At 50.3% G+C, this 22,241-nt stretch overlaps 1 protein-coding gene across 1 annotated transcript; it reads right to left on the reverse strand.

Annotated features, from left to right (window-relative positions):
* Nucleotides 1–549: 549 nt before the first annotated feature.
* LOC105919105 (serine/threonine-protein kinase TAO2) lies at nt 550–22,045 on the reverse strand. The gene is made up of 20 exons (XM_012854348.3): nt 21,554–22,045; nt 18,485–18,625; nt 12,840–12,911; nt 12,656–12,757; nt 12,535–12,580; nt 12,364–12,460; nt 8,447–8,560; nt 8,137–8,228; nt 7,973–8,066; nt 7,816–7,897; nt 7,567–7,737; nt 4,949–5,158; nt 4,747–4,875; nt 3,965–4,201; nt 3,743–3,871; nt 2,743–2,946; nt 2,410–2,649; nt 2,113–2,334; nt 1,845–2,027; nt 550–1,772 (listed from the first exon to the last, which is right to left on the reverse strand). The coding sequence occupies exons 2-20, from the start codon at nt 18,614–18,616 to the stop codon at nt 888–890; spliced, it is 3,441 nt and encodes a 1,146-aa protein (XP_012709802.2). The 5' UTR covers nt 18,617–18,625; nt 21,554–22,045; the 3' UTR covers nt 550–887.
* Nucleotides 22,046–22,241: the final 196 nt, after the last annotated feature.

Genomic DNA, 22,241 nt, shown 5'->3' on the forward strand with positions numbered 1-22,241 from the left:
TCGTCCTGCCTCTGATCGGGGCTCCAGCAGCTCCTCCAGATGTTCCTCAGTGCTGCTCCTCAGAGCAGTGGCATGGACCTAATGTAGGGCGGAGGTCCTCAGAGATACAGTTCCTGCATCGCTTTGGAGCTCAAAGGACCACTGTGAAGGAACCGGGCTATTCTATGGAGCAGCTAGAAGCTCCATGGTGTCCCTTAGAGCTGCTAGAAGCTCCATGGTGTCCCTCAGGATCCCTCAGAGCTGCTAGAAGTTCCATGGTGTCCCTCAGGGCATCTAGAAGCTCCATGGTGTCCCTCAGGGTCCCTCAGAACTTCTAGAAGCTTCATGGTGTCCCTCAGAACTTCTAGAAGCTCCATGGTGTCCCTCAGAGCTGCTAGAAGCTCCATGGTGTCCCTCAGGGTCCCTCAGAACTTCTAGAAGCTCCATGGTGTCCCTCAGGGTCCCTCAGGGCATCTAGAAGCTCCATGGTGTCCCTCAGAACTTCTAGAAGCTCCATGGTGTCCCTCAGGGTCCCTCAGAGCTGCTAGAAGCTCCATGGTGTCCCTCAGAGCATCTAGAAGTTTCATGGTGTCCCTCAGGGCATCTAGAAGCTCCATGGTGTCCCTCAGGGTCCCTCAGAGCTGCTAGAAGCTCCATGGTGTCCCTCAGGGTCCCTCAGAGCTTCTAGAAGCTCCATGGTGTCCCTCAGGATCCCTCAGAGCATCTAGAAGCTCCATGGTGTCCCTCAGGATCCCTCAGAGCTGCTAGAAGCTCCATGGTGTCCCTCAGGGTCCCTCAGAGCTGCTAGAAGCTCCATGGTGTCCCTCAGGGTCCCTCAGAGCGGTCGGGGGCCCTCGGGGGGAGAAGCAGGACGAAGCTGGACCAGCGGACGGAGGACAACGGGGCTTTCAGGAGAAGGAGAGGTTGGAGCCGTTGGAGATGTGGGAGGTGACCGAGGTGCTCCTGCTGAGCCCGCCGTCGCTCCCGCCGCCCCCACCCGGGCCCCCGGAGGCCGTCCTCCTCAGAGGCTGGGGGCTGTTCCTGAGGGCCATGCCGGGGCCCCTGACGCTGAGGCCCCCGCCTCCGTACCCGCCTTGCGAGGACGAGGAGGAGGAGGCCGAAGAGGCAGGAGAGGAGCAGGAGAAGGAGATGGGGGGCGGCGGTGCCGGGGGCAGGACCGCCAGGGACTGGGAGGAGGCGTGGTAGGAGAGCTGCTGGAGGCCCCGGGGATGATGGGAGTAGTGGGTGGGGCCCGCGGCGCCCCCTGCTGGCCACTCCCGGGCCCGCTCCCTCTCCCTGCCGTCTCGCTCGTCACGGTAGAGCTGCGGCGTGCTCTGGTGGTGCTGGTAGTGCTGCTGCTGCTGGTGGTGGTGATGGTGGGGGTGGGGGTGGGGGTGGTGCGAGGAGGAGGAGGAGGAGGAGGAGGCGTGGCCCCGGCCGCTCTTACTCATCTCGCCGTGGGCGGACGCCACGGACTCGGCCCGGCTGAAGCTGGCGGCGTGGTTCTGGCTGCGCCAGGACGGGGCGGCCAGCGAGTTCTGCACGCTGTGGCTCCAGTGGCCCCCGGAGCGCGGCACGGGGCGGGAGGGCCAGCCGCCGGAGCCCGAGGGGGGGCCGGGGGGCGGGTAGCCCTGGCTGAAGGCCTCGGCCGAGATGCCGGTCAGCGCCATGTTGCTGAAGCCCAGCCGCATGCTCTCCGAGTCGAAGGCCTCGATCTCGTGGGCCTGGCGCTCCAGCAGCGTGCGGATGCGCTCCGATCGCTCGTTCTGCAGCGAGATCATCTCCTCCTCGATCTGAGGAGACAACGCGCAGCGTCAGGCACCGCAGCGGCGGCGGAGACTCCGGCGGACAGAAGCGGACCTTACCCTCTGCTCCAGCAGCGCCCGGCGGATGGACACGCGCTGCTCCAGCTCCTTGGCCTCGCGCTCGTGCTGCCCGTCCGTGTGGATCTTGATCTTGCTCTGGTAGGCGTTGAGCAGCTCCAGCTCCTGCTGCAGCTGCAGCCGCAGACCCTGGTACTCCGCCTCCTGCGTCTCGTCCAGCCGGAGCTGCGGGGGGGAGGGAGGGACAGACATGCGGTCAGGACCTGCGTTCTGGCCCGGTTCTGGGCGGGTTCCGGCCCGGTTGTCTCGCCTTGCTGACGGCCTGCGTGGACAGCATGTCGTTGACGGAGTGGTCGTACTGCTCGGCCAGGATGGCCAGCTTGCGGGTCTGCTCGTCTTTGAGCCGCTTCAGAACCACCTTGTGCTCCGACTTGGGCGTGGTCTCCAGCAGGTGGTTCCGCAGCGCTTTGTACTGCCGGGTCTGGATCTTGCAGGTCTCCTGGAACTGCCTCTTTATCTGCACCTCCTTGGACTGAAAGGAGCGGACACAGGTTAGCGTCTCCCGCCTGCAGCGGGGGAAGAACCAGAGGACGGTGTGGACTCCCACCTTGAGGCTCTTGGGCTGCTGCCGGACCTCCACGGTGTGCTTCTGCCGCAGCTCCTCCTCGCGGCGCTTGTTGTACTCCATCTGGTTGGTGAGCTCGGTCTGGTGCTGGGTCCGGATCAGCTCGGCCCGGGTTCTCTGGACCGTGCTGAGCTGCCGGAACTCCAGCTCCTGGGTGGACTCGTGGTGGCGGAGCAGCATGGCGCACTCCAGGTCCTTCTGGATCTGCTTCTTGTTCAGCTCCTGGCAGGAGAGAGGAGAGGCGGGTCAGCGTGAGGTTCTGGAGCCGTGTGGAGCGGGCCGGGCCGGGCCGGGCCGGGCCGGGCCGGGCGGTACCTCGCGCAGCAGGTCCTGCTCCAGGTTGTGGCGGGCCAGCAGCATCTTCCTCTTGTACTGGCGGCACTGCAGGTCGTAGTACTGGCGCTGGCGGCGCAGCAGGCTGGCTTCCTCCTCGGCCATCACCTGCTGCATCACCTCCTTCTGGTGGATCAGCCACTCCTGCTTCTCCCTCTTAGGGGTCGACTGGTTCTCGCTGAGTTCCTGCAGAACGTCCAGCAGAACGTCAGAACGTCAGGCCCACTGATCTTTATTATACACTGGAGTGCTAATCGCCGCTGTTAGAACGAGTCGCTTTGAAGCCACCAGCCGCCATATTGGTACTCCCTATTTTCCCCCAGTAACTAGGGAATATGTGCGCTACAGCATCGAATAACGAGGATTTTCTCATGTTCAGGGGGGGCTTAAAACTTTTAAAATGTCAAATGCCACATAGTTTTATGTTATGTTCTAAAACTATCAAGTACTGAGAAAGTCATGTGCTGAAATATTTTGCATTTTATTTATTTAAATATATATATATATATATATATATATATATATATATGTAACATTTATAAATATATAAATAACAATGTACAAAAACACATATACATAATATATATATATATATATATATATATATATATATATACATACATACACACATACATACACACACACACACACATATATATATACATATATATATATATATATATATATATTTAAAATGAATAACATGTAAAATATTTCAGCACCTAATTTCCTAGTAGTTGATAGTTTTAGTACATCCACTGACTGTAGAATTACCTGTGAAACGTTTTCACTCAGCCAGAAAACTGCTTGTTGTTGCAACCAAATCCTATGGGATTCTGGGAGAGTAGGGAGTAGAAAGATGGCGGCCAGGGACTTCAGTTTTTCGGCTAAATCAGCGCTCCAGTGTATAATATAGATCAGTGGTCAGGCCCAGGACCGTGAGGAGGACCTGCCGGGTCGGGCCGGGCCGGGCCGCTCCTACCTCCTTCAGCAGCTCCTTGCGGTGGCGGTACTGACGCTTCTGGGAGTCCAGCAGGCAGCTGAGCTCCTTCTTCTGCTGGCCCAGGATCTGCTGCTGGAACTTCTTCTCCTCGGCCAGCGCCGCTTTGATCTGTGGGGAACAGAGAGAACAGACGTAGAACGGCCAGAACACAGAACCCAGACACGGCGGTGGGGGGGGGGGGGGGGGGGGGGGGCAGCGGACCTCTTTGTCCAGGATGGCCTGGTTCTTGCGGGACAGCTTGTCCAGCTCGGTGGAGAAGCTGGTCCTCTGGTTCTCCAGCTCCTTGTCCAGCTTCAGCTGGTGCTCGTCCATCTCGGCCCGCAGCTTGTTCTCCAGGCCCATCAGCTGCTTCTGGTGCAGCTGCCTCATGCGCTTGTAGCCCGACATCTGGTCCCGCAGCGCCGAGCCCTGCTCGTGTTCCTGGATCTGACGGGTCACCTGGAACGGGTCGGCAGAGCGGGTCAGAGGAGGAACCGGAACCCGGGCAGAACCTCAGAGCCACCCGGCACCGAGCTCTGGTGACGGACAGAACTTTAAAGGTACCGCTTCAGATCAGTTCTTGGTTTAAAGCATTAAACAAATAAGAACCCGACCCAGTTAGAAACGGCCAGAACCAGTTTGAGATCCTGACATGAGAACATCTGGAGGAAAATGGATCAGAATCAGAATTTTATTCTCCGGGGATGAACAAGTCTAACTTTGTGGGGATTTTAAACATAAATGTATAAAAAGTGATAAAACCTCAATCCCAACAGAACCGCTCAGAGATCAGAGACCAGTTCTGGTTCTGACCCGTTTCTCTGCAGGTATGCTCCATAAAGGAACAACAGCTTCTTAGGGGAGTAAACCCAGAAGAGCCCAAATAAACCCAGAGGACTGAAATGTTCTGTCCGCTCTGACTCTGGATGGGTCAGAAGCGGTTCTGGTCCTTCCAGAAACCCAAACATCAGCACCAGAACATTGCACATGAGCAGCGCTCTTACCAGAGAGGCGGTCCGGATGGTGGCAAAGTGGTCCCGGTTCCGGTAGAAGGCGCGGCGCCGCCCGGCCGAGGGCGCCTGAGGCGGGTCCATCTCCGGCTGATACGGGTCGTCGTAGATGTTGTCCTGACCCTGTAGGGGTGGAGGGGGACCGTCAGAACCCACGCAGAACCGAGCCCAGAGCCGGTTCTGTGCGACAGCTTACCGTGGGCCGGTGGATGATGGAGCTGTTGGACGTGACGGTGTTCTCGCCCTCCTGCATGATGGCCATCTCGCCGCCGCTGTCGTCAGAACCGTCGGCCAGGCTGTTGACCGAGCTGCTCTGGGAGCTGGCCGAGATGGACATGCTCGGTACCGACTGGGAGCTCTCCATGCTGTTGACGGTACCGGTCTGCAGCAGGTACTGCTCCGCCTCCTGCAAACACACACATCATGGACTGATGGACCTCAAGCTAAAACCAGCGTAGTACTGCTGCAACAACCTAATGCTAGCAGCTAACTGCTAACCAACAGCTGTCACTGTGCTGTAACAAGCTAATGCTAGCAGCTAACTGCTAACCAACAGCTGTCACTGTGCTGTAACAAGCTAATGCTAGCAGCTAACTGCTAACCAACAGCTGTCACTGTGCTGCAACAAGCTAATGCTAGCAGCTAACTGCTAACCAACGGCTGTCACTGTGCTGTTACAAGCTAATGCTAGCAGCTAACTCCTAACCAACGGCTGTCACTGTGCTATAACAAGCTAATGCTAGCAGCTAACTGCTAACCAACAGCTGTCACTGTGCTATAACAAGCTAATGCTAACTGCTAACCAACAGCTGTCACTGTGCTATAACAAGCTAATGCTAGCAGCTAACCAATACCTGGCACTGTGCTGCAACAAGCTAATGCTAGCCCTGGCTGCTGCTGCTAAGTCTATGTGGTGAGAACCAGGACAGTGACAGAAACAGCAGAGGAACGTCTAACCGGTCTGTTTAACTTAACAATAAACAACAAATTAACAATAATGTGATGAACAGAAGGCTAGCTCCGCAGTTACACATTTCTTCAAACTGTTCATGTAAACCTATTTAAGTTACAAAAGTATCAAATTAAATTATCTTGTAAAATAAGGAAACTTGTTTAATAGAGGAAGTGATGTCCAGAAAATACTCCATGGTTCTATCCAACTAACTATTAGCTCCATTTTATGAAATAATTACGACTTTGTTTGTATTATTATTATCGCCACCTACTGGACTGAAGGTGAAGTGCAGTTTTTTGCATAACTTCCCCATTCATCATTAAACTGATTTAAATAAATGACCCACTGCATTGGAAATGGACATATTTAAAGCCCAAGGCTTTCGTTTACTCTGGGAAACTAAAGCTTGAGGCTTTTGTTAGTTCTGGCGGCACTTGAACAAGTTGCGGTTTTTAAAGGAGGTCCTTTAAAGGAGGCCCTTTGTCTTCCTTGCAGAGTGTTCTCTACTCCAAGTGTTGGTGCTTCAGACTGTCAGTCACTCCAGGTAAACGTGTTCATTCAATAAACAAAGATCGTTTTTTAAATATATATTATTTTTCTGGGTTTTTCAGCACTAGTGGTGTGTTTTTGTCTCAAAGTAGGCTGGCAGGAAACAGGGTTTGAGAGAAGAGGGGTGAAGACATGCGTTAAAGGACCTGAATCGGCTCAGCAGTGTCGAGGACTAAGGCCTCATGCTCTCTACCCCGGCACCATCAGAGCACGCCCCAATAAACACAGATAGTTAAATTAGTGACCGAATCACAGACAGCAGGCGCCGCCTTTAGAACCACCACATGTTGGGAAGATATAGAGATAATCTGGAAACAACGTCTCAATCTCTGCACAGGTCATAGGAACAATTATAAAAACTTATTTATTAAAAAACAGGGAATAATTGTAACACTACATAATTAATAGTTATTATTACTACTACTAATAATAGCTGGTCTTTGTAGATTAGCTAAAGATGTAATGATTCTTTTTGTACATTTTCACTGATTTTCCTAAACAAAGAACCAGCAGCCTCTGTGTGAACGTGGGCTAAACAGCTCCAGGGTCCTTTAGACTCGATAAAACGCTTTACAAGTACAGAATATTCACCATAATCAACAATAAAACGTAATCTCTATGATTCAATGACTTTCTAAATTAACTCAAGTGTTGGAATTGTTCGTTGAAAGCAACAAGCTTTCATCCAATCAGAGTTCAGTCAGCTCTGTTGCTAGGCAGATTCAGGACAGCCCCTAGCAACAGAACTGACAGCAGCATCAACCAATCAGTGCCCTCCCAGCAGCGTCTATGTTTCATAAGAGGGTTAGCAAGGTCTGCTAGCTGTTAGCTACAGTAAGGAGGGGGTTTAGCTGGTCAGCTGAGCGTGTCAGGCTAGAAATTACATTTTAATGCAGAGCTGGACTAAATAAGAGGTGAGAGAACGGACCAGGACGATGATGGCCGTCACGTCTAAGTGAATAATTTGGATTCTGAGGGGAGCTCAGCGGATGAAAGCTTTGCCCTGATGTAACGTTTATTCCAGTTAACGGCTCGGTGTCGGCCTGGTGGATCCAGGGAGCCGTTAATCAGCGCAGGGAGGAACTCATAATGAGGCAGCCAACAGTAATTCAGCTGCTGCCCCACTTTTGCTCTGCTCCCTGCGCTGCTGTCTTTATTTCTGCTGTCTTTATTTCTGAGTAACCGACGTCCTTTCACAACCTACGTACTTATCTTGACTATGGAAAGTAAAGAGATGTTGTGTCGCTGCAGCGGTGGAGTAAAACTGGTGGGAAGCTTCACCAACACCTCACTGCTGTTCAGGGTTATACCTCTTCCTCCTCCCCGCCCTCAGGCACGGGCCCGTTCTGCTGGGTTTCCTGGAACAGGATCTTCTTCATCTTGCGGTACTGCAGGTTGTCCAGCTCCCTTACGGCATCCTTGGTGCGGGCAATCAGGTCCATGATGACCGTCAGAGGACGCTCGCGGCACAGGAAGCGATGCTGCAGGAGGAGGCGACAGCTGAGCCACACAATCGAGCTTCGTCAACCGGACCAGAGGAGGCGGAGCTGAGGGCTTACGTTCAGCAGGACGTCGGAGGTCGGCCGGTCCTGGGGGATCTTCTGCAGACACGAGTCCACGAAGCTGCGGAAGGAGTCGGACCTGCAGGGAGGAAACGGATGCCGTTAGCGCCCGGCGTCAGGAGAAGGCTGAGGGCCAGGAGGGACGTCCTCTCACCAGTGGTTGGACTGCAGGATGGGGCTTTCGTTCTGGGCGATCTGATATAAGGCACTCATGGCGTTCATGTTGAAGAGCGGCGGCTTCCTCTCGGCTGTGGAGAGAGCGGAGAGGCGTTAGCCGTGGAGCCGGGAAGCGGAGCGGTGTGAGCGGGCCGGTCCTACCCAGCTCGATGCAGGTGATTCCCAGCGACCAGACGTCCACCTTTCCATCGTACTGACCCTCGTCCATGGCTAGAATCACTTCCGGAGCCATCCTGCAACACGCACACAGCAGGAGTCAGACCAGAACCGCACCGGCCCACACCCAGAACTTCCTTTCAGAGCTGAAATAAGTTTCAACTCGTTGGCAAAAACTGTGAGACTTTGGGCAGAACCGGGTCATGGATACGATGAGCTGCCAGCAGAGTCGCTCCTGCACCAGGAAACGACCCGATTAGGCCCGATAACAAACATGGCTGCTCTACACGCTCACCAGTACGGCGTTCCTACGAAGGAGTTGGCTGGAGACACGATGGAGGCCGAGCCGAAGTCTCCCAGTTTGACCTGACCGGGCTCCGTCAGCAGGATGTTCCCGGCTTTCACGTCTCTGCAGCAGACAAACATCAACAATGAGCTGGAGCGAAGAAATTCACAGCTGGAAGAACCTCCATTAGGAGCTCTGAGTGCCGCCTCCATGTGGTCATCAGAACCGCAGAACCACAGCAACCTGCCGCTGCAGATACAATATTCCTGGTGCCTTGGACCCAAACAAGCATCATCAGAAATTATATCATGACGTTTCTGCTTTGTTTTAAACTTCAGAGGCTTTCTGACCAACTGAAAGTCAAAAGACGAGTTAAAGAAGAATGCCATGTGGGTTGGTTTATAATTTAATTATGAACTTAGTGGTTTAAATAAAACAGGAACAGGAAACACAGTGTGGCCCAGGCTTCGTATCAGAGTGGAGAGCAGTTCCAGGACCGGTGTGTCCTTCTATAGATGGACTTCACCCAGTGAGAAAACGCTTTTATTTAGGTTACCAGTTCATACCGTTCGGATGAGCCACTTTCAGCTGATTCAGATCGGACCGCTCTGGGCCTTGATCCGCTAGTTGCTTCACTGCGTTCTTGATTTGCTGTTCACTGCTAGCTGTCAGCAGCCCCCCCTCCCAGCCAATCAGTGACCAACAGTCTTCTAGCTCGCCTGGAACCCCGAGTGATCGTTAGTCATGGAAAACCCAATTATCTGAGCCGAGCCGCCCTGAGGAGTCGCTGAAGGAAAGCTGCTAGAGAATTCCCTGAAGAGAAACCCAGAACGCTGGAACCAAACGACACCACCAGGTAGCGAGCAGGAAACTGACTTAGCTTAGCACTAGAGCCAACAGCCCCCCAGCAAAGTCTGAGTCAGTAGCTAAGCTAACGGGAGCTAAGCTAGCAGTAGCTACACTAGCGGTAGCTGCGCTAGCAGTAGCTATATTAGCAGTAGCTATGTTAGTGGTAGCTACATTATCAGTAGCTTCGTTAGTGTTAGCTATGTTAGTGGTAGCTACGTTAGCAATAGCTACGTTAGTGTTAGCCAAGTTAGTGGTAGCTATGTTAGCAGTAGCTACGCTAGCAGTAGCTATGTTAGTGGTAGCTACGTTAGCGGAAGCTATGTTAGTGGTAGCTACGTTAGCGGAAGCTATGTTAGTGGTAGCTACGTTAGCGGAAGCTACGTTAGCGGAAGCTACATTAGTGGTAGCTGTGTTAACAGTAGCTACGCTAGCAGTAGCTATGTTAGTGGTAGCTACGTTGGTGTTAGCTATGTTAGTGGTAGCTACGTTAACAGTAGCTACGCTAGCAGTAGCTATGTTAGTGGTAGCTACGTTGGTGTTAGCTATGTTAGTGGTAGCTACGTTAGCAGTAGCTATGTTAGCGGTAGCTACGTCTGTGTCTGTTTGAGTCAGACAGACCCAGGCTGAGGTCCAGACCCAAGAACCTACCAGAGGTGCCAGAGCCAGAGAACCAGACACCTTCTCTGCTCTCATTAACTTTGTTTCATTTTAACATCCCTAAAACGGAGCCCAGTACAGACAAAGATCCTGTAGAAAGGATCAGAACATGATATAAAAACCATCAGGCCACCCGAGCAGCTTCCTGCTGTGTTTGCAGGTTTTTGTGGCTCTGGCATCAGGAAGGAGCAGAGTTTCCATCAGTCACAGAAGCAGCAGCTAATTAGAGTCTGGACCGCTCCTTGTGTCTTTACAGGCGACAGCGAGGCTCAGCATGCAGACTGGGTGTTTACTGTGAACGCCTCTGTGGTTTCTTTGGTCTAACGGGTTCAGCGAGTAAAGCGCAGCAGCACACGTCGGACCGGTTCAGGCGCAGAGATTCATGTTGTTCTGTGGGAGTTCACCAGGAAGGCGACTATCAGGTGATGAAGCGTCTTCCTCCAGGCAGTCCAGCCTGAGGATCATCTCACCAGCCAGACCCCAGCAGGACGCCACCATCCAGCAGTGGCTGATCACACCAACAGGAGACGGGTCTCCCTAAAGAACAACCAGCTTCACTGAGATATGCTCAGAATCCAGCACTCGCTGCCATTAAAACCAGGAGTGGGTCTGCCTGTCGACTCCAACCTAAATGAAGCCTTTACTGTTTTTAGTGTGAAAAACAAACGGCTGAATATTCAGCACATATAAAGCGCATTAACCCTCTGGGACGACCATAATGAGACATCAGAGCAGGGGTTAAAGCAAAAATAATCAGTTTTACTGAATTTTTTTTCTAGACAGCCCATATATTCCTGGGACCGTGGACATAATGCCACATTAGTTTCCTCACTTGCCTATTGTGTAAAGACAACTTTAACCAAATCTGGTAGTTTTACAATATGCAATGATCATTCCTGTCTCTATCCACCTTTCAGCTTCAGAGCCTTGGTGTCATCCTGGACAGCCTCTCCTTAACTTTCCACATCCATAACATCACCTGGTTAACTTTCATATCTGAAGTTCTTCCTTCACACTTTAGCCAAACTGGTCCACAGTCCACTTCACAGTTTCAGCTTCCTTCCCTCCCTGTCCTCCAGAAAACCTCCATAAACTACAACTAGTACAAAGACAGCAGCTTCATCATTACATCATCTACTTCACATCTGAACATTAACTCCTCTGGCTCTCTGTTACATTAAATATAAATTAATCCTATAAACATACAAGGCCAACCACAACCAGGACAAAGCAGGACACATTACCACTATGATGTCATACATTTTAGCTTAACACAGATCTCACATTACAATAATCAGTCTCTGCTTTGCCTGTTATTGCTCAGCAATTAATTATCACAACTCATGACTTTATAAAAAGGCATCACTTAACTATTTTAAAATGTAATAAAACTGCTAACTTTTAGTGCTGTGACTGGAAACCTGTCCAGGATGGACCCCGAGTCCCCGCCTCTCGCTCACTGACTGCTGGAGAGTCACCAGCATCTAAATCCTCATCATTTAAGGAGCGTCCTGGTGCGCAGCGGCTCATCAGGTGGAAATGCTTTTTATTTATTGACTGACAGCTGCTCTGCCTTCCTCGGTTCAGAAAAGCGCAGGTGGAATTTATTTTATTTTTTTAACCTTTTTCCAAATCAGACCCAGTCAAATGCGGAACATTGTTGCACATTCCGACTCTTCCGGGGGGAAAATAGGGCGTCATGCTAAATTAGCCCGAGCTAGCGCGTTACTCTTAGAGTTTTAAATAAAACATAACAGTGAATCATGAGGAGATCCCTGTTTGGTTTATCAGCCAAGTTACTGGAAGCGAGGGAATAAACGCTGACAGGTGACATGGCTACAGGTAGAAATAACTCATTAACTGCAGGAGCAGCGACAGACACGCTTACCAGGGAAGTCGTTGTCAGCTGTTCTATCCGCTGAACTTTCTGACCTGCTGGTTTACATGAATCCAAAGAAAACCTTTGACCACCGCTACTTTCATTCATACCATCTGTGGTCAGTTTGAGATGTTCTTCCAAAAGTTAAAATGATTGAACACTGATAAACCTCAGACTAGCAGATGTCCGCTTTGCAAAGACCCGCCCTGCTCTCTTTCTGATTGGCTAATGTCCCGGCTCTGCCAGGTTTCATTGGTTGAGAGCAGCTTCAATTTAAAACCTTGAAAAAAGAATGCTAGACGGAACAATTTGCGCTCATTTTCCAAATGACGGAAATCTGTCGTAGCGACGGAGAACTTTAACCCCCGCATTAAAGGCACAGATTGAGGACGCCTGAAAATGAACACGCCGTGACTCAGATTCTTTGTGTCGGGTCATCAGAACCCAGCGACTCCTGATGCGTGTTCTGGCCTTGCAGAGCATCGGACCCCGGCAGAACCCAGCGGTGGGCTGAAGTAGCGGAGCAAAGACCAGGCGTTACCTGTGGATCATGTTGTGAGAGTGCAGATATGCGAGGCCCTGCAGGGCACCATGGGTAATAGCAGCGATCTCCATCTCCTGGAGGGGCTTCTTGTGAACTGCAGGAGGAGAAGCAGACATGAAGCCAGACTCAGCAGCAGAGGCAGGACCGCCGGCCGGCGCCGCCACTCACCTTCCAGGAGGTCCGAGGCCGAGCCCAGGCAGTACTCCATCACCAGCTGAGGGTCAGGCAGAACAAGGTTAGCTGAAGCTCACCTGTGTGCGGCAGCGGCAACATGGCCGCCGGTACGTACCCATGCCGTGTGTTCCTTCAGGTAACAGCCCAGGTACTCGATGGTGTTGGCGTGGCGCAGTTTCTGCAGGAACTTCACTTCCTTGATGATGTCCTGCCATTTCTGCACAAGCGCAACATGCTTCACTTCAGAACCGCAGAGAACCCGAGCAGAACTTTGTGGACCCGCATGTTCCCCGTCTTACCTCGTTGGTCTGCTTGCCGCTGTACGACATCTTCTTGATGGCCACCACTTCATTGTTGCGCACGTCTCGGGCCTGCAGGACGGAGACAGACAGGACCGTCAGGTTCTCCCCAGAGAACCTGGAGAACAAGTTCTCCAGGTTCTCCGCCTGAGCTCGGACCCAGCTGCGTGTCGTCCAGAACCAACACCGATCAGCTGGAGATCTCTGCTGGACCATGAGGGACACGGAGGAAGCTGCAGCAGGTCCAGGACCTCCGCCAGAAAGCAGCGCCAGCCCTAAGCGGGCCCTCACAACAGAACCGGCCCGATTGCCCCGCGGCCCGACCCGGGGGCTGATCTTCAGGCCTCCATGTGATCCAGACCAGCAGCTGCTCTAAGAACTCAGGAATGTCTCCTGCTGCGGCTCAGAGATGAGCTTCCAGCTGACCCGGTTAGAACCTGCCCAGAACCAGAACAACTGGTGTTTTCATTCAGCTGGACCGTGGCCGTGCAGACGGGCCGAGCCGTGATCATGCAGACATCCTGCAGCAGAACAGAACCGCGCGCCATGCAGCACCAGGACCCATTCCACGGTTCTGCTTCCTACAGACATGGACCGCTGTCCCCCTCCTGCTCCTCACCAGAACCTCGCCAGAACCAGAACCTCACCAGGGTTAGGGGTTTCTGCGGCTGAGCTGCAGAAATCATTTCCAGCCTGAACGGTTCAGCCCAATAGAACCTCTTGAGATGATTGGTCTCTGGTGTCACTGTGACTGGACCCGGTTCTGCTTAAACACACTTAGCTTCTAAACGCCTCTTTAGACAAATTCTGTTTCATAAATGTAGAAATAACACCAGCAGGGAGCGACTGGACTCCTGGTTTACAGAACATGTTCTGAAACGTGGAGGAAGACGCCGGGTTTGGGTCGGAACCGAGGAGAATGGGCCGGCAGCAGTTCTAAGAACCACTGGTTCCCATTAAGGTCCGCAGAACTGGGGACGGCTACCGTTCACATTTGAGCCGTTAAGTACCGATATACCCGGTACCGGTACTTAACGGTCGATTTTAGTGCAGATTTTCACTACTTCTGTGTTTACTTAGTAATAAATGTTAGTTTATTAATAAATTCTCTACATTTCTCAAGTTAACACATTTATTCCTCAATCTATAAACTTGTTTGGAACTAGAATGACTAATGAAATCATTGGTCGGCCATGTTGGTGTGCGGCGTGTTGAGCTCGCCGTCTGACACCACAGACCAGCAAACCCGCTTTATCTACCGTAGTTTACGGCTACGCGTGGTGAAACTCCTGCTGTCTGGACTGTTAGTTCTCACAGTCCAGACCGGTTCTGGTCGGGTGGACCTGATAAAGCAGCAGGTGAGGCGACCCTCTGGTTACAGCCGCTGTAGGTACCAGATTGACTCGGGTCCTGCGCCTTCTGATGACGTCACTATACATGGTTGGTTTAACGTTTGCTCAATTGCGCAAAATATTGTAATTGGTCTGGACAACTTACTAAAGTAATTATAGCGGGGTGTAGGTTTTATTCTAGAGCGGGATTGCGGTTTGTAAACGGACAATTTTATGAAGAAATTCTCCATGGTCCCTGCGCCTCCCGATGACGTCACCTTATGGCAACGCCACTCAAACAAACTACATAGAGCCCGCGGTCTGCATTTGTAACGAATCAATTTTATTAAGTTAATTTAGCGGTTTCTTTTTTCTCAAAAGCTTGAACAAATATTCAAGCCATTTTACAAAAAAAAAAAGAAAAAATAAAATAAAAAAAATAAAAAATAAAAATCAACAAATATTTGACAATTGGCTAAATTTTTGGAAGAATATTGTTAACAAAAATGGAAGGGCTAGCCAGACTAATTTATCCAGCATATATCTTAAATGCACCAAATACCACAATAAAAAAATAATCAAATTCATCACAATTTCATCTGGAATAATAAAAAAAACATGTGATCAGAAAGAACAACATCAGTGCAAAAAGGAGGAATGAACGTTATTGATTTTAAAGTGATGAATGCCGTGATAAAATAAAATTTGGCTGCTGACTTTTATTAAAAATGAAATGAGTTTATGGTTTAGTTTCCCTTCACAACGTAAAAAAAATTGGAGGAATTAAATTTCTCTATGGTTGTAACTTTGATCCTGCAAAATTACAGATTAAATTGTCAGACTACCACACAAGTATTCCAAAATGATGGTAAAAGTTTTCATGCCTCGACTAATTTACAGGAAAATAACCGTAAATTAACAAAATAAAATTGATTTGTAACAAATAGAGACCGCGGCCATAATGTAGTTTGTTTGAGTTGAGTTGCCATATGTAGACGTCATCGGGTAGCGAGACGATCTGGTACCGACACCGGTTCATTACAGCGAGCCTGTCGTGTCCGGATGAGCCTGAACGCACCGTCCGTGAAGTTGGTCGGATTCTACGGCGTAACGTTTGCGTCATTATTCTGAGCGCGGCGCAGTCCGACTCAGCGTCTAAAGCTCAACGCTGAACTCGTCTCCAACCTCCTCTGTCCACGCCAGCTCTGCCCTCGCCACTTCCAAAACCATCCAGCCAATCACAGCAGCTCTTTTTCATCCAATCAGAGTCTTGCTCACTGCATTCAGGTGGATTAAATCAAAACGCTGCAGCTTGTGGCAGAAATTACTAAACACAACGCTGGGATGTAAGGAAATAAACAGTTGAACACTTTAAAATATTACGGTGTGAAAACTGCTGTTGTCTCCTTTTAGTTTTTCCAGCTTCTGGGAGGAGATAAAAAGTTTCTTTGGTTTATATTAAAGCAATTCCTGGATGAACGTTACTGGAGGTTAGGGCGGAACGATTTTGGAAAATAATCTAATTGCAATTTTTTTTCTTAATATTGCGATTTAATGCGATTTTTTTTGCAGTTTAATTTATCATGTCTTTTTAAACATATACAAACAACAAATCATTTCCTCGCTGTGCAGATTAGTTGCTAAAAGACCCACAGCATCTAAACTCAGAGCAGAAATGATTGCGTTCTGCCTACAATATATTTCAACCAAAATTGCAATTTTTACTTTTCTCTGCGTTAACCACAAGCAACAAAAATGGCCTCTAAATAAAGACGTTTGTAAACAAGGACTATTTAAAACAAGAACTTTTAATGTTTCTATTAATCAGAATATTATTCAAGAGAACAGCTTTTAATTTAATTAGACATCAATACTTGTTGAACATAAAGTCCAACCAACAAGCAAGTCTATGTATTAAACTGATTGACCTGAACTTAATGCTATGTATGATTATATAAACTCTAAAACAAGTAATAAAGTTAGACTATCTCACTGCTGCAACTGTCTTCCCTTCCATGTGGAGGCAAACCCACTTTAAACATTTTACCAACACCTAATGGACGCGTCTAATTCACTAATTGTTACATAGCCAAAAATTGCAGACTCTGCGATTTGGAAATTGTGTTGTTTTAAATCGCGATTATATTGAAAATGCGATTAATTGTTCAGCCCTACTGGAGGTGCGTCAGTATAGACCTAGATCAAAAGGCACAATCGTTATCTGAGGACTGGGTTTGTTGGGTATAGCGGTACTAACTTGGTTCCGGGGTACTGAGGCATTTAAAACGGGACCATAGTGCATCTGGACGGTACCGGTACCTGCAGCGCTGAGAGAGCAGATTTAGGGAGTTTTCAGACCCTCTGGTGACTTTTATCAGAAAAGCGACCAGCGACCGTTAGAGACTTGGGAGCAGCGGGACGTTAACATAATCATGTTTTCACTAAAATAACCTCTGCCTGCAGAGAGAGAGACGCCTTCTCGGCTCAGGCTGCGTCTGCAGTTGGTGTTAGAAAACTATCGAAGCTGTCTTCTCATTAAAGAAGCTTTTTTTTTTTTTACTTTACTCTCATATCATCACTGCTTTATTCTGCCAACATTATGACTTTGATCTCCTAATCAAAAACTGTCTAAGTACCGTATACCAAGTGTAATTTCCCTCCTTCACATCCATAGCGCTCTATAATTAATTTACTATGTTTATTGTTGCTGCCTTACATGAATGCACTTCTAGTTTAGACATTACAGTCAGGCAGTCTGGTAGACAGCTCAGGGGTCCTCAGGTAGTGACACAGTGTACCGTAATGCTCCTAATATGCATTGAGCGGAGCGGCTTCTTTGCTAACCAAAGTCATATTTACGCATTTTACCAGATTTCTGAGCTCATTGTTCCATAAAATCAGTCAGTAAGAACAACGGTGATCATAGATAAGGAGCATCATCAGTTTTTGAGAAGATTTAAGGATTTTAAGTGATCCTTATAGTCCAGAAAATACGGTATGGCCCGATCCATGCACTTTTGGTGCGCACAAATTTATTTAGAGAGAGATTTTGCTGCTACAGTTGCTAGCTTATTTTAAATAATTGTATTTGTTCTCATTGTTCTAATTTAATAGTTCTTATTCACTGTTCTAAAACAGATTTTTGAGTGTGATAAGAAAATGTTAGTGTTTTGAATCATTTTTATTTTGTTTTAAAATTGTGTGTATTAGAAAAGCTTGACTTTGGTAAATGAAATAAAATACCACAAAGATATGTTATTCTAAGATAGTTTAATTAAAATAAAGTCAATAATGATACATTTGTGTTCTCTTTTTCTGTGAAAAAGTCTGGAAAATTATTGAATCACTACTAAGGACTATTTCTCATAATTTAAGCATGTCTACTTTTTGTATTCATGTGAAAAATTACCTCTAAGGGCGGGCAACTAGAATTATCTTCATCATTGTCGTCGTTATGTAAAGAGCATTTTAACACGCAGCCAGAGGGAAAGCAAAGACCTGAACATCAGAAATACGTCAGATATCTAATAAAATGACACGGCTAAACATTCAATGTAAAAAAACAACCTAATATAAAACATAACAGAAGCCGGCAGATAACATGAGTACCAAGACAAGTGAGATAAAATGTTGCTTTGCTTTGTTCATTAAATGATAAAATGACTTTCTGACTGTCCAGTTTCAAATAAAGGCTCATAAATGTGGACTCAACATTAATTGACTATTCCTGACCTCTGAAGGCGTCCTTATCGTCCCTTTATCTCTTCCTACAGATTGTTTTCATCCAGGTTTTTACTGAAACGCCTCCTGTAACGTTCATCCTGGATGTAATCCAGCAAATCCTTTAATATAAACCAAAGAAACTTTTCATCTCCTCCCAGAAGCTGGAAAAACTAAAAGGAGACAACAGCAGTTTTCACACCTCGCTTAGCAGCTCAAGGAGAATCTGATTAATATTTTACTCTGAATATTTGAATATTAAATCCCACCGTTGTGTTCAGTAATTTCCTAAAATATACGTTTAGAATGTGTTGGTAATTATTAATGTGCTTTTCTCTATCTCCTGTGGGATCCATACGGGCCCATAGAGACCTCTGGCTGAGGACCGGCTTAATGGACCCGTCGGCTTGCCGTAGACGGACAGCTGCACCCTCAAACATCCCGACTGGTTCTGGTTTCAGAGCTCAGATCGGACCGGCTCATCGTTGCAGAACAAAAGGCTCCAACCGGGTCACGCCGGATAGCAGACGGTCCTGAAGCAGAACCGGTCTGGTTCTGCTTCCTGACCAGAACCCGAGCAGACGTCCTACTCACAAAGTACACGGCTCCAAAGCTGCCATGGCCGATCTCGCGCAGGTCCGAGAACAGCTTCTCTGGGTCATCCTTGCAGAACAGGTCCGCCACGTCCGGGTCCTTCAGATTGCCCGCCCGTGCATTCGAGGGCATGGCCAGGGCCTGCAGAGAGAGGTCAGGGTTAGGCTTTGGTCCCGCTGCTGCTGAGCCAGCACTGCTCCAGAACCCTGGACCGGTTCTGGAGCAGCTTTAAGCTCTAGTTGGACTAAAACAGAAAACTTTCTCAAACTGGAGCAGGTTCCAGTCTAGAGACAAACTGGGTTCGCGTTTGGACCTCAGACCAACAGCCATCCGAGCAGCAGGACGGATCGGACCTTCCTGCCGGGTGAAGCGGGCCTGGTGCCAGCGGGCCTGGTGCCAGCGGGCCGAGTTCTCTTCAGCAGATCTGGGAGCAGGCAGACAAGCTGCTGCACGCCTGCTCTTCCAGGGAAAGGCGCCAGTTTAACCGCCACAACAGGAACGTTTGGGTTCCTGCAGGAAGGGAACCAGAACACCTGCTGCTCCCTGAGCGACACGCAGCGCCGCGGCTAACGGGTTAACGGGCCGGGCCGCCTCACAGCGGCGCCGCCGGGGAACCTCCGGCATCACCGGACCTCTGACTGGATGAAGACGAGCGGTTCTGTTCACAGAGAGGCCCATGAGGGCGCCTCTGACACGCCGGGCCGATGGCGCCGAGGCCAGCGGGCCGAGCCAGCAGCTGGTCCCAATGCTCGCTGTGATTCTTTGCTGAAGTCGGGTTTTTAGTTCTTATTTCTATTAAATGCAGCCACACAGCAGCAGCTGTTTACAGTAACGCTGAATGTAAACGTCTCTACAAGTGTGCGATAAAGTTTTGTTTAAAAACCTGGAGGCGTGCTCTGATGGCGCAGGTACTGACCCGGTTCTGATTCTGGCCTGAGTTCCTTTACCGCACGTCTCCCTCTCTCCCCTTTGCTGTCAGTCTACTGTGAAAAAAAAAATGAGCCACTAAACCAAGAATTATCTAAATCAAAAAGGGGAGAAATAACCCCGTGCTTAGCGACCGGCGTCTGTCCTTGTTGTCAGAGCTGCTGAGCAACAGGAGCCGATAATAAAAAGATCACAGCGGCTAAAAACACTTTATCTAAAAACACTTTGTCTAAAAACACTGCAGGTAGATGAAGGCAGGTAGAGAGCAGCTGTTAGCGTCTTACGCAGCGCTGCAGAGGGACTAAAAGACGGATAAAATGTGACGCGGGCGTTCAGACGGACGCTTTGATTAAACCAGGTGATGATGTGAGTTATTAGCCCACCGGCCGGATCGTAGAGTGAATAGATGGAAGTGGGTCATTCTTCAGAGGGAAGGTAGCCTGATTATCACCACGGCTCTCTGGGGCCAAACGCCTCCATGAGGCCCCCAGGGGACTGGCTGAGGTAACCCAGCAGGTCTGACCCCCCAGGAGGACCAGCGCTGGCCTGGCTGCCCCCCCTCAATCAGCTACTGCCTCCTGGAAGCAGCTCCCTGCCTGGGACGGTCGGCTGATCAAGGCCTAAAAGGGAATCAGCTGCAGCCAAAGGTGGCCGGAGGCTAAAGGGGGGGGGGGGGGGGGGGGGGTGTTGTGTGAAGCATCTCCGGCCAGCAGACACTTGAGGAGCAGACACTGGTGGGGGGGGGGGGGTTTAACACGGCTAATAATAGCGGCTGTGGTCTGTTAGCTGGCAGACGGCGTGATGCTGAGCGAGGCTGCAGCTCCCTCTGCCCACGCTGCAGCAACAACAACAGCTCTGCAGCTTTGGACCGGACCTGCAGGAGTTCTGAGGACCAGAACACGGCCGCACCAGAACATCTGGGCCTCCATGACCAGAACATCTGGGCCTCCATGACCAGAACATCTGGGCCTCCATGACAGCTGCAGCGTCCTCTGCAGGTCTGCTGAGCTTTCCTCATAATCCCCATTTTAGAAACGCTAAATTAAGCATGAAGACACGAACCAGCTGCAGCTCACATTAGGCAGAATAAAGCAGTAAAACGTCCTAGTTAAAGCCCCCCGTCCCCACTGACCCCCATTCTCATCCCGTACTGTCCCCTAGTCTAATCCCGTACTGTCCCCCATTCTCATCCCACACTGTCCCCTAGTCTCATCCCGTACTGTCCCCCATTCTCATCCCACACTGTCCCCTAGTCTAATCCCACACTGTCCCCCATTCTCATCCCACACTGTCCCCTAGTCTAATCCCACACTGTCCCCCATTCTCATCCCACACTGACCCCCATTCTCATCCCACACTGTCCCCCATTCTCATCCCGTACTGTCCCCCAGTCTCATCCCCCACTGTCCCCCAGTCTCAGCCCGTACTGTCCCCCAGTCTCATCCCCCACTGGCCCCCAGTCTCAGCCCGTACTGTCCCCCAGTCTCATCCCACACTGGCCCCCATTCTCATCCCCCACTGTCCCCCATTCTCATCCCCCACTGTCCCCCAGTCTCATCCCCCACTGGCCCCCAGTCTCACCCCGTACTGTCCCCCAGTCTCATCCCCCACTGTCCCCCAGTCTCACCCCGTACTGTCCCCCAGTCTCATCCCCCACTGTCCCCCAGTCTCATCCCCCACTGGCCCCCAGTCTCATCCCCCACTGTCCCCCAGTCTCACCCCGTACTGGCCCCCATTCTCATCCCCCACTGTCCCCCAGTCTCACCCCGTACTGTCCCCCAGTCTCATCCCCCACTGTCCCCCAGTCTCAGCCCGTACTGTCCCCCAGTCTCATCCCCCACTGACCCATATTCTTAGCCCGTACTGTCCCCCTTTCTCATCCCGTACAGTCCCCCAGTCTCATCCCGTACTGTCCCCCAGTCTCAGTCCGTACTGTCCCCCATTCTCATCCCCCACTGTCCCCCATTCTCATCCCCCACTGACCCATATTCTTAGCCCGTACTGTCCCCCTTTCTCATCCCGTACTGTCCCCCTTTCTCATCCCGTACTGTCCCCCAGTCTCATCCCGTACTGTCCCCCTGTCTCATCCCCCACTGTCCCCCATTATCTTCCCGTACCGGCCCCGGCTGTGTGTGAACTCACCGCAGCTTATTGTGGTTCCTCTCTAGACCGAAAAATTAACGGTTAGCGAGAGAGCTAGCAGCGAGCCGCGGTCTTCACATCCCGGGTTTCCCTCAGCAGAACCGCGGGCTCATGTCCATCCGGGCCCTTCTAGGTCTTAGCGGGGCGCTGCTGTCCGGCACCGGGCTCCAGGCGACGCGGGGACGGTTAGCGGGTCTCTAACGGTCTGCGCCGCTCATCGGCGACTAGCTTAGCCTCGCTAGCTTCCAGGCTAACGTAGCATTAGCTGCTCGGCGGGGTGTGGCGGATGTTTCCCTGCAGAGGAGCGCTTCCCGTCATGCTGAGCCGCTAAAACACGCTCCTACAGGGGCCCTAGAAGCCGCAGCCCATCCTCCATCTGGACCCGATTCTCCTGCCCTTTTTGTTCCTGCTAAACACAAGATGGCACAGGCTGCTGGGGCGGGAGTCCGAGCGCCACCAGCTCCACTTCCGGTGAGACTTCCGCTTCAGAAATAAACCGACCTACTTAGAGGAGCTGGCTTTCCCCCGAAGACGGTGTGGAGTCAGTGGTTATATAAATAAAACATTAATCACGATATAGATATATGATATATATATATATATATATATATATATATATCATTCAGGTTATATCTAGCACCGCTACGGTGTTTAAATCATGGATTATTGACGCCATGGTCGATGCCTT

This window comes from Fundulus heteroclitus, chromosome 16, assembly GCF_011125445.2.
Source record: "Fundulus heteroclitus isolate FHET01 chromosome 16, MU-UCD_Fhet_4.1, whole genome shotgun sequence".
NCBI classification, from domain to species: domain Eukaryota; kingdom Metazoa; phylum Chordata; class Actinopteri; order Cyprinodontiformes; family Fundulidae; genus Fundulus; species Fundulus heteroclitus.

What these genes read in the sequence shown, in the direction of transcription:
- LOC105919105 (XM_012854348.3), bottom strand. Translation starts at nt 18,616, where the DNA reads ATGCCCTCGAATGCACGGGCGGGCAATCTGAAGGACCCGGACGTGGCG. An exon ending in AGGGCGGGGAGGAGGAAGAG is followed by an intron (nt 5,159 to 7,566) that starts GTATAACCCTGA and finishes GTGTGTTTGCAG; the next exon opens with GAGGCGGAGCAGTACCTGCT. An exon ending in CCATCCGGACCGCCTCTCTG is followed by an intron (nt 4,202 to 4,746) that starts GTAAGAGCGCTG and finishes GACCCGTTCCAG; the next exon opens with GTGACCCGTCAGATCCAGGA.